At 51.9% G+C, this 12,106-nt stretch overlaps 1 protein-coding gene across 2 annotated transcripts in view; it reads right to left on the reverse strand.

Moving 5' to 3' along the window:
- The window catches only part of IGSF21 (immunoglobin superfamily member 21), a 263,204-nt gene that overhangs the window by 108,151 nt on the left and 142,947 nt on the right, over window positions 1–12,106 (reverse strand). For both annotated transcript variants that reach the window (XM_050931343.1, XM_050931344.1), the window contains exon 3: window positions 752–873. In XM_050931343.1, the coding sequence (XP_050787300.1) occupies window positions 752–873 (122 nt within the window). The remainder of the gene's footprint in view (window positions 1–751; window positions 874–12,106) is intronic.

The raw sequence follows: 12,106 nt of genomic DNA on the forward strand, positions 1-12,106 counted from the left end.
GACGGAGCATTGATTGGGGATTGGTCCTGCTTTGAGCAGGGGGTTGGACTAGATACCTCCTGAGGTCCCTTCTGACCCTGATATTCTATTAAGTGAGATACACCCAGATGATCTGAGCAAGTGACCCACACTGCAGAGGAAGGCAAGAAAACCCCATGGTTCTTGCCAATCTGACCTAGGGGAAAATTCCTTCCTGCCCCCACCTCTGACAATCACTTAGACCCAAGTACTGAGTGTCTGGGACAATGCCCACTTCTGGTACTTCTATTGAATGTGCGTCAGGTATTGCATCAATATTTGGGGGTGCTGGGTCTCTGTTAGGTTATCTGGGCTGGAATTAGGGTTCTGAACCCCCCTACACTTTGGAGGCATTTCTGTCCAGATCTCAGTCCGAAGGCAGCAGTTCGGACCTATCTCTGGAAATTATTCAGCTATTTCCTGTTCCCCACCTCTGGATTATAGCCTACACTTGCTGGATGTTAGCTGTCTATATCAGTATCAGCCCTGGGCCAAGAGAGTAAATACATTACAGAGAGTACAATATATAGCACTTGTCCCAAAAACGAGTGGTCTGTGCATGCTTTGCCTCATCGTAGCTTTGCACAGTTCAGACCAGGATGAAGACACACAATCTCACCTCCCCCGGCCCAGGCCTCAAATGTTTTAACCCAGTAGACGCCTCTGAAATTGCTCTCTCATATAATTTATGGTAGTTCTGAGCACCCTCTTCAGTGGATCTGGAATGGCTTACCGCACTGTTGACTGGTACACCAAGTCCTCTCTCTTGCGATAATTCTCCATGTGCGAGTAGTTGGTGGAGAACATGGCGTCAAAGGTGAAGATCTTCTGTTTGATGGTACCACCATCTGTTACCTGCCAAGGACACACATGTGTATAAGAATTTGATAGCTGGGCTTGCCCTAAATGGGCAGACAGATCAGCAACATCGTACATCTTACATTTGATTCAGAGATGGGTCCAAGCTACTGAGTTCAGGGCCAAACTCCCTCAGAGTTTAGGAGGTGTTCAGATCTGGTATCCCCATTTGGCTCCATCTCTACTTTTGATGCACAAGCTTTCAGGCTAAAGTAGGGGTGGCTTTTTTATTTGTTAATCATGATCCCTGCAGGGACAAAGAGACCAGTCTAGCTCAGATCCCTGCATCACAAAAACATATGTTTCCCCAGCACACAGCTCTGCATGGGGCCATGGGCTTTTCCCAGGTGGTGAAGACAGACCTGGAGCCTCCTCCTTCAAAATGAATGGAAGTGACCTCTGTTGGTCAGTGAAAGTTACATAGAAAATAGATAACCATGCAGCTCATGGGGCTAGTTCCCATAGCTCGCGAGCCCCACGCCATCCGCCCCATGCTGCCTCTACGTCCCTCGCTGATAGTAAAGCACAGCAGCCAGCTAACCCACAATCTCCTGCCAAGTTTAGAGGGGTTCCAATCCAGAAGTTGCTGGCCAACCTGTTACAGTGACAAAGACCCGAGTTTGAGGGTGTTTAGATCCAGGAGTTTGGTACTGGACCTGTCTCCAGTAATTGTTTATCACAATAGAAGAGCACCCATCCAATGCTCCAGGTGCCCTCAGACAGACAGACACGTCACTTACTCCAAGATCCAATGGAATCACCTAGCAAGAATAGAAACGTAACAAACTAATCTACTTCCTCACACAATCCCCCAAATCGTAGACCACCACTACTGAGCCCTACCCAACACCCAGCTCCTCCCAGAGAAGGAAGGACGGTCCAGTAGTTAGCGTAGTACCCTCACTTTTAGGATACCTAAGTCCAATTGCCAGCACAGCCACAGACTCCCTGCGTGACTGTGGGTAAGTCTCTCTGGGCCTCAGTACCCCACCATAGTATGGGCATAACTGCACTTCTCTGCCACCCAAGGGTGTTGGGACACTGAGTCTATTAGAGATTGTGAGGGGCTCAGATGATCTTGTCATAGGAGCTAGATAAGGACCTTAGCTAGAAGACAGGAAAGGTGAAAACCTTAAAAGGTGTCTCCCCCCTTCATCTTTTCTGTTCGCTTTTAAACTTTTATTTCCTTTCCCCACAAATGTTTTAAAAAAATGCCCCACTCTCATCTGCTAGGCTGTTATCTCTGCAAAGCTCCCTGCTATCCCATCACAAGAGCAGGGGCCTTTTCTCTGGCTTCATTTTCTCTGACTCCTATCTCCAGCTAGCTGGTCTGATTTTCTCGTTAAAGGAATCTTATTGTATAAGGCGGGTGGGGATTAACTTGCCCTGTCATCTCCGTTCCCCCTCCTCCACTCCATTCTCTGTAAAGCTTCAAGATTTATAATGCCCCCCACCCCAAACATACACACACTTTTTGTGGTTAAGGCTGTTCAAAAACAAATTAGCACAAAATTTTTAAAAAAGTAAACGGGAGAGAGAGAGAACAAAAAAAAAAAAAAATCCAGCAGGAAAGATAAAATAAAAGAAAGAAACTTTGATCCACTATTCCCACAGTTGGCTTTTGAGGTCTGGCAGTGAGGCTGTGATTCCTGCAGACTGCCGGAGGGTCCAGGAGCTCGCCTGCACTGTGCTGGTGCCATAAGAAACAGGCCAGGGCTTTCAAAGCCTTCTCAAGCGCACGCACCTTAGAGCCACTGAAATGACTTAGCCCGCCATGTGGCTGCATTTTACCGCTTGTCTCAGCAGCTTCCTGATAAAAATCGAACCCTGAACACTCTGCAAGGGACCTGGCTGCGTGTGGATGGAGATGATACCTCTTGAGTAGCAGCCCTGGGTCAAAATGCTACCCTGAGTGGGGGGTACCACAAAGGAGCTCCCTGATTTTCTCTTCACCTTGTAGCCACTTCCCCCACACGCTGTCACCCCACCTATATCACCGGCTGTGATGAGAATGTTAGAACAGCCATACTGGCTCACACCAATGGTCCATCTAGCCCAGTGTCCTGTCATCCGACAGTGGCCAGTGCCAGGTGCCCCAGAGGGAATGAACAGAGCAGGGAATCCGTATGGGATCCATCCCCTGTTGCCCAATTGCAGCCTCTGGCAAACAGAGGCTAGGGACACTATCCCTGCCCATCGTGGCTAATAGCAGGAATTTATCTAGTTCTTTTTTAACCCTGTTAGAGTCTTGGTCTTAACATCCTCTGGCAAAGAGTTCCACAGGTTGTCTGTGCATTGTGTGAAGAAATATCTCCTTTTGTTTGTCTTAAACCTGCTGCCTGTTCATTTCATACGGTGACCCCTAGTTCTTGTGTTAGGAGAGGGAAGGGGCAAGGATGAAACGTAGGGGAGAGAGAGTCCATGTGTCCTGTGGCTCAGCAAGCAGTGGGGACTCTAACTCTCCACGGGCAAGGAGAGATTTGTGGTGCAAGAACCCAATGCTGCTGCGAATAAAAGGTGGTTCTATGTCCTTTAACCACAAAGGGAGTCTGTCGCGTATGTGGCTCCTTTCTGTACATCTCAGTAAGATGCATTAACGGGTGTACACTGCAGGACTTTACAATTCCACTAAAGTTTCCATTAGCTCTTCCATTTCCCCTTAGAGCTTGTATTTCTCACTTAGCCCATCTGAAAATTAGGACCCAAGATCCAAACACTTTGTGAATATCAGGAATCCAGCTTCGGGTCTGATCCATTTGGCATCCATAGCCCCGATATGAATTGCACAACAGGTGTTCATCTCTAAAACAGGCCAAATCACCACGCAGCTCCCGGATGCTGGGCTGTTCAAAGCCTAGATCTGGATCCAAATTGTGCATGTCAGGCTCGTATCTATTTAAAACAAAGGAGTAAATGTGCTCAGGGACTAAAGCGGTCCTGGCACCTTCAAGCTATTTCAGAGTCATTCAGTGGCGTATATGGGAACTGCTTGCACAAACGGATCCAATAAAATCCAGGAGCAGCACTTTGCAAATACACAGGAGAAGGAGTCAGCCATGTACATTACAGAGAACGACATTATCAATACAAAGCTACTGCCACAGAGCAGTGTTGGGAGACCGGCTAGGCTGCCTCAAGGCAATTTGCAGCAAGTGCTTCGCCTGCGTGGCAAATATGTTTCACTCTTAATTGTGCAAAGGCTGCATAGCAAACAGCAGCAGGTCTGCGGTCTGTAATTCAGCTCAGATGTGGGGCAGCGTTTGCCTTGCAGTGAGGATTAGGACTTCCTGGAGTGAATTGACAGTGGCTCTGGTTGATTTAGAGTCCAATGCTGGAGCTGGGCAGCCTATTTTGGCTGGAACTTCCCCCCCCACACGCACACCAAAAATGCAGATTTAGTTCAACCAACACATTTTGCAGATTTGTGTCAAATTGTTTGTCAGAACCTCCCCCCTGAAAAAATTCAATTCGGAACATCTCTTTTCAGTATTTACTTCAATTCCATTGGAGGGGGAAATGAAACATTTCTTTTGACATGAAATCTACCGCCTCCCCATCCCACAACTTTTTGGTTCACTGGAAATTCCAAAACCATTTTGTGTGGGGGTCAACCCCAAATGAATCTTTGTCTTTGATTTTTCAGAACAAAGCAATCAGTTATTCACACAGCTCTGCTCCACACCACCCAGATTCCCAGACCTTTCCTGTGATTGTTCTCCTAGCCCACAGCTCGGATGGGAGAATGAAAATGATCAGGGTCGAAAGTGACGGTGCCCTTAACGGCAGGAGCAATGACTAGACTGCCAGACAAGGAGTTTACAGACATGAGAGCAAAAAGATGGCTACACCACGGCAACAACAGACTAAAATCACAGGGAGACGCTTGTTTGGAATTTGAGGAAGGGGCTAGGTGGTGATCAGGATGCTCTGGATGGTCGATAAATGCACCGATATTGCTTATGATCAATGTGCAGATGAAGAGCAGCAGTAATATTCAGTTTTAGAATCTGCCCAAGCACATGCCTGGGTGCTTCAGAAGAAGGCAGCCCCATCTATCTCCCATAATGCAGCTAGCAATCCCAATTGCTACAGAGGAGAGGAAGCGTCCTTCCTGACCCCTACAGGCAATTGACTGTGCCTTGAAGCCTGAGATTTGATTATCCTTATCTTGTAGGGTTGGGTACTAAATGCTCATAAAACATTTCAAGTTCATCCTAAAAATTATCCATACCCTGCTTTTTGGTTTTAACTTCAGTTGCAGCCTTCTGAGTCAACATCCTGTGGCTGTGAATTCCATCCATCAACAACACAGGCCCTCTTCGTTTTACACTGTGCACCGTGTTTGGGCTCGGGGCAGGGAAGAGGCTTAGAAGGGGAAAAAGCCATGCAGGAAGGCACTTGCACGTTGGGCTTGAAGCTTGCATCTACCTTTCTCCTCCTGCCAGGTATGGCTCCTTTATCTTGCTCTTAAAAATGCAGCCTGCACTACCATTCCTATCTCAAATTTCACTTTATTTTTTTTTATTATTACACAGAGGAGGAAAAAAGCTGTCAGTAAAACTGTCTCTTCAAATTTATTTGCCTAGGCTGAGGCTTTTATTACAAAGAAAATACGTACTCACACATACACAAGATAAAGAACTGCAAAAAGAATTATCCAAGCCATAAATCTCCTGCTCTTTGGGGTAGGAGGGGAAGTTTTCAAGGATACATGCCTTTGACCAAGCCAATGAACCTGCTCTGGACCAGCGATAAAGAGAAAGTTTTACAGTCAGGAAGCTAGTAGCAGCTCTTTCGTTGAGTATCACTGTGGGGTTTCAAGTCATTGGGATTATTTTGCGGACGCAGACTAACACGGCTGCTACTCTGAAGCCAGAGATAAACCAGTGTCTGCACATGCGTTTATCTACAGGCCTTATTTCAGGCATAAATCCACCCCCAGCCCGCCCCTTTTACCCTTCCCCTGTTGGGATGTGCATGTCTCAGAGTCCTCTGGTGACATCATGGAGGCCTGTTAAAATTAATGGGAAACATTCCATTTGGTTTCCGGGAGCTCTGGATCAGGGCTTCCATGCATTGATTCACCAAGCGACTTAAGCACCAGCACACGGATAGTCCCACTGATTTCCACAGGTGAGTCCCAGGAGAATGCGGCCTGGACTTCAGTGGAACTACCCATGTGCTCGGAATTAGCCAAGTGCTTATGCATCGTAACAAGCCAGCCGGCGCCATTGTGGAGTCTGTCCTTTCACCCAGGCTCAGCTACGCGTAACCAATCTAGGCTGGTAGTGGAGGGTACAGGGTTACCTAGCCTGTCCAGCTGCCAGTAGAGGGCTCCATCATGCCAAGGCAACGGAGGCTGGAATTAATTTTGTATTGCTATTCCTAAAGGAACAGACAATGCAGAGTGCAGGGCAGTCAGTGACGTACAGCTCCTCTATGCATGCTTCACGGGACCCCCAAGAGAATTCGAGACTTGTGCAATTTTACAAGTTGGTAAAGCTGCTAGCCCAGCCCAGACAATCCTAAAAGGCCCTAACGTCTTCAGGTGGGGTGGGGTGGGGTGGGGTGAGGTGGTCACAGTAATAAAATAGGAGAAGACGTGTGAAGTGGGAAAGGAGTGAAGAGGAGGAGGAGGAGAAGGGAAGTTAGGTGAGGCTGATGTGGGGCAGACCTAGGAGAGAGCCAGAGGCTGAAGGGTGAGGGGGGACAGCAGGCTGGAAGCCTCATAGGGCTGGGAGCTGGCTAGAGAGGGGAGGGCTGGGGGCTGGTTGGGCATGGGAGAGTGCATAGCAAGTGGGCAGGGGATGGCAGGGGAAGGGAGGGGATGGGAGGGTGGGTAGCAGGCAGGCTGGGGGCTGGCGGGTGAATAGCTGGTGGGCTGGGGGGGAGGGGAGGAGAGGGGAGGGAAGGGGAGGGGAGGGGCAGTAGCAGGTGGGCTGGGGGGCAGATAGCTGGTAGGTTGGGAGTGGGAGGGGAGAGGAGTGGAGGGGGGTAGCAGGCTGGCTGCGGGCGGATATCTGGCAGGCTGAGTGTGGGAGGCGAGGGTGGGTGGATAGCCGGCAGGCTGGGGGTGGGAGTGGAGTGGAGTGGAGTGGAGTGGAGTGGGGGTAGCAGGTGGGCTTTGGGCAGATAACCGGCAGGCTGTGGGTGAGAGGGGAGGGGAGTGGAGGGGGGGTAGCAGGCGGGCTGTGGGCGGATAGCCAGCAGGCTGGGGGTGGGAGGTGAGGGTGGGTAGCAGGCGGACTGGGGGCTGGTGGGTGGGTAGCAGACGGACTGGGGGTGGGAGTGGAGTGGAGTGGAGTGGAGTGGGGGTAGCAGGTGGGCTGTGGGTGGATAGCCGGCAGGCTGGGGGTGGGAGGCGAGGGTGGGTGGGAGGCGGACTGGGGGATGGTGGGTGGATAGCCGGTAGGCTGGAGGTGGGAGTGGGAGTGGAGTGGAGGGGGGGTTGCAGGCGGGCTGCGGGCGGATAGCCGGCAGGCTGGGGGTGGGAGGAGAGGGGAGGCGAGGGGAGCGTGGGTAGCTGGCAGGCTCTGCGTTGTTACAGTTCAAACACTTGTGTCTGGGTATTTGCCCCCTTTATTTCTGTCAAGCCCAGTGCTGGGAACCCCAACAGCGTTTGCCCCTGCGCTACCCAGAGCGCTCTCCCCAGGAAAGGGGTGTCACCCACACTCACAGCAATGCCCAGCAATGTCTGGGGGTCAGTTCCAGAGCCCATACCAGTGTGTGGTGTGGGGGAGAACTGGGCTGGAAATACTCTCCCCATAATTCCCTGTAGCCCCAGAAGTGCAGTGCCAGCTCTGGGCTTTCCCGAAGTGTGGGGCAGCTCAGATGGGGGGAGCACGGGCAGTTTCCAGCCCAGCTCTGGCTCCAAGTTACAACATATGCAAAGCTCGTCAGGAGAAGGACTGCGGGTAACAAACACCCAAGGGAGGTGGAGGAGTTGACTTACACCTAGACAGTTAGCTCGGCTGGGACTCAGGTGACCCGGGTTCAATTCCTGCCTCTGCTACAGACTCCCGGGGGGTGGGAGACCATCAGCTTGTCTCCCTGGGGATGCCAAGAGGAAGGGACTCAGGGCAGTGAGTCTCACAGCCCAGGTCAGCCAACTCGGGCCCAGGCAGACATTCCTGCTCGGGCTGGAGCCAGGCTGTGAGACGCTGCAACCGGTAACGTCCACACGGCGACATTCAGCCTGCTGGTGCCAGTCCCGCGAGCCAGGCTCGGGCTCTCTGCCTCGGGTTCTCTTTTGAATGGGATCAGCTTTGGGCAGGATTTCTTGTAGGTGGGCTTGGAGCTCTAACGTGCTCAGAGCACTGACCTGCTGTGTGCTCCAGCAGCAGCGCCGGAGGCGGGGGGGGGGGGGGGGGGGGGGCAGCAGGTACAATGCTGCAAAATCATCCCTGCTGGCCACCTCCAGCGCACAGCGAAGGACTTCAGAGGTGAATCGCAGTCTCACAACCTAGGTGCCCAAGCACCCATGGGAGCCTCCCACCACTCAGCCGGCAGTCACCACTCTGAGCCTGTGGGTAATGCTCTCGGGTAGAGTAGATCTTGATGCAATTCCCAGCTCCGCCACAGGGTCACTGGGTGACCCTGAGTTAGTCCCTTAGGTCTAGATCCGCAAAGCTATTGAGGCAGCGAACTTCTATTGATCTTACTGAAACTTAGGAGCCTAAACAGCTTATGTGACCCTGGGCCTGAGTCTCTCAGTCCCCCCATCTGTACAGTGGGGGTAATTATCCTCCCACCTCTTGTCTCCTTGGGAAGCTCTTTGGGGCTGAGGCTGTCTTACCCTGTGTTTGTACAGCACCTAGCACAACATTTGGCATCTATCCCCAGCTAAAGCCTCTAGGTGCTATTGAGCAATATATAGTTCGAATGAAGCACGAGACTCCCTGAGAACACCCTGAGCCCTCTCCAGCTCTGCAAAGGTACAGCCAGAGTGCTGAGTACCTCTCCCACAGCCAGCGGTGAACTCTCCTCTTGTTTATTCTCCCCTAATAAAGTTGTATTTGCCAAGAAGGGAGCTGGCAGTGTTTCTATCATGGCTTTAGCTGCCCATTGTTGTGCAGTTAATGGGTGGAACATTGGATTTTCCAGCATGTCACACTGCGCGCTGGGGGGATGAATGGGCGGGGAGGATTGGGAAGCTAGCGCTGATTCCTGGGCACCTTCCCTCGCACCTGGATGCTTGGTTTCCCTCTTTAGACGTCAGAGCAGCTGTTGGTTCTTCCGGTAGCCTCGCCCTGCCAACTCCCACCTCACTGGGCATGCTCACAGCTTGGAGAGGCCTGGTTGTAGTAGACATGAATCCGGTTTGCCGAATGAGGCCGTAGTATCCTTTGCCGTTAATACACTCGCTTGCCCCTTCCGGCAGGCAAACTTTGGCCACGTGTGTGCTGTCGATGGCCCCAGGGCCACTGCGAGTCCCACTGGGGGCTGACAATCTAAATAGATACGACGGATGAAGGGCGGGATGCAAAACGACTCGCCCAACGTCACCCGCAGCCAGGAATAGAAGCCAAGTCTCTCGACTCTTCCGTCAGCATCCCACTCACTAAGCCGGGCTACTTTGTCCTCTTGGGGTTCCGGTGAATGCCAAATTCAGCAAAACTCACAGAGGGCAGGAGGGGGGCCCCGCACCCCCCAACGAGGCTGGCTGGAAGCCCGGCTTCCCAAACCGCAGGACTCTGTGCAGCATCAATCGTGATCCCAGTTGGTATCATCCACACGCGGCTCTGTCTTCTCTCCTAGCACTGGGCCACATGGTATGGGAGCAGGACAAGAATCTTCCTCCTCCTCCCCTGCTGTATTGGATACGTGAGCGAGGACAGAGGGATGGGGTACGGGAGCTAAATCTCCTGTTGCCGTCTCCCCTAGTTACACTGGAAAGAGGAGGAAATGCCAGTTGCAGAAACAGCACTGGAGCCCTGATCCCCTGGTGCCCATACGTAATGAGATGTTTGGGGGCACTGCCGACCGCTGGGAAGAACGCAGCTTGCAGCATCTCCTGTTCACCTGGATCTATTCCACTGCTTGCGGAGCTACGTCCGATTCTGCAGCTCATCTCCCTTTGGAGAACTCTCCAAGCAGAACGGTGCCCTGCAGGGTATGACAACGAAAGCAAACGCCAGTCTAAGAGCCGGAGCTGGCCCTTGACCTCCTGTCTGATTCGCATGACAGGCCAATCAGTATATTCTGCATCCTCTGGCCACCATTTCCAGGCTGCAACGCTGCCTCGGCGGCAAGTCCCCAGTGTGTGAACTCCAGCACAGGAGCTCCACTGTATACGGCGGTAGCCTGCAGCAAATGCTCAATACATGCATGCTCAGTACACAATCTTCTCCCTGAGGCAGGGGGTTGCAGCTACAAATGCACTGCAACAAGTCAATATAATCTATATACTCCTAATCCACCATCTGCCTACAGTCAAGTGACTTGCATCCTCCGACTGCACTGCAGTGTATTGCAGCGTGCAGCACTGCACTGCTGCTGCGGAATGTAATTTGCATCCTCCGACTGCACTGCAGTGTATTGCAGCGTGCAGCACTGCACTGCTGCTGCTGCTGAATGTAATTTGCATCCTCCAACTTCACTGCCTCCCTGCAGTATATTGCTGCAGACGCACTGTGCTGCAGTAAACCAGTAAAAGCCACATCCTCCCGGCTCGGCGGCAGCAGCCTGCTGCAGTGGAACTTTCCTCCCCACCCACCGCCACTGTACCACGCCCACAATCCCAGCAGGACTCTACTTAAGCGTCTCTTTTTTCGTGGCCTCCATATATTGTGCCTCTGTTGCTCGTTTCCATGCAGGCTGGGCTTTGCCCAAATCGTCTTATTGATTCTTTCCAGGCTCCCTCCCGACGCCTCATTTGAAGTTGGAGAACTGAAGCGTGGTAAACGTACTTAGGTCTGTCGGTGCAACGAGCAAACGGGACTGTGATTTTCACTTGGCTTGTGCAAACAAATAGAACAAAACGCCACTAGCCTCGCGTTCTCCCAGCGGCTGCCTTCCAAAGCCAGTCACCTCTCTCTCTTTGTGTTCCACAAAACCAATTACTGGTTGGAAATAGCTGCAATAAACTTGATATCCCACTTACGGCCAAATCCTGCGGCTGCTACAAAGTGGAATAGTGGCAGGGAGTGAAACCAGCTTGCGTGTTTTGCTCGAGCTGTTTAAATTACATTCCTCTATTACACACCATTCCATCTCGGAACGCACTCGCTATCCCACTAGCAGAGGCCAGGTGCGCACTCCAGAGCTCGTGCTGGACGTATTCCTTTCCAGGGAAGATTTCACTGAGCTGATTAGACTCTCTTCTGAATTCCACATTAAAACAGAGCGGCCCTGCCATTAGCTCTAGGGGTAACAGGTTTGGGGTGGGGGGGTTGCACCGCCCTCACTTACATTAATAAAGGACTTTGCAAATGCTTTCCTCAAAGACAGGCTCAAACAGTGACCTTTGCCATCCCAGATCGCAGCAAAAGGACCGCTTGTCGTATGAATAGGCAGTTGTACTGTGGTAGAACCTCAGGCTTTGCCCCCATTATGTTAGGCCCTGCATGTGCAAAATGACCCCCGTCTGGAAGCGCTTACAATCTATTCCTATTATACACATGGGGAAACCGAGGCACAGAGCGATGAAGGGACTTGCCCAGTGGCACTCAGCAGGCCAATCGCAGAGCTGGGAATAGGGCCAAGTCTCCTGAGTCCTTGTCCAGCACTCTGTTCTCTAAGCTATGCTGGGTTGCAGATCCCGAGGCAAGCTTTGGCAGGCTGGTTACCTGGGGTGTGAGTCTGGAGATCTCAGTTGTGAAAGAGCACAGCCGGACAGCCCAGGAGACTGCAGGCAGGGAAGAGCTGCAGACCAGGACAACAAACATCCACTGGCAGATTTATGCCTGGTGCTTGCCTGCACGTTCCCTGGGCTCCATTGATCCTACTTATTCACAGAGTAGAAACGGCCACGGCAGGGGCAATGTAAATTACTCCAAACCGTCCAGCCAATGTGCCTCAATCCTGAGCAGGAGCAGTCCCCTCTCATGGCCAAGTGGGGAGTCCAGCATCCAAGGCCTAGTTAATCCTCCTCCCTTGGGCTAAGATTCCAAGAAGGTGCCAGGACACTGATTAGAAAGGGGCAGAGCTGGTAGGGGTGAGGTGTGAGATAACAGAGGGTGAAGCCAGTCTGCACTGGGGGGCATTTAGCAGATGTACGGGACTGGAACAA

Source organism: Gopherus flavomarginatus, chromosome 21, assembly GCF_025201925.1.
Source record: "Gopherus flavomarginatus isolate rGopFla2 chromosome 21, rGopFla2.mat.asm, whole genome shotgun sequence".
Lineage (NCBI taxonomy): Eukaryota > Metazoa > Chordata > Testudines > Testudinidae > Gopherus > Gopherus flavomarginatus.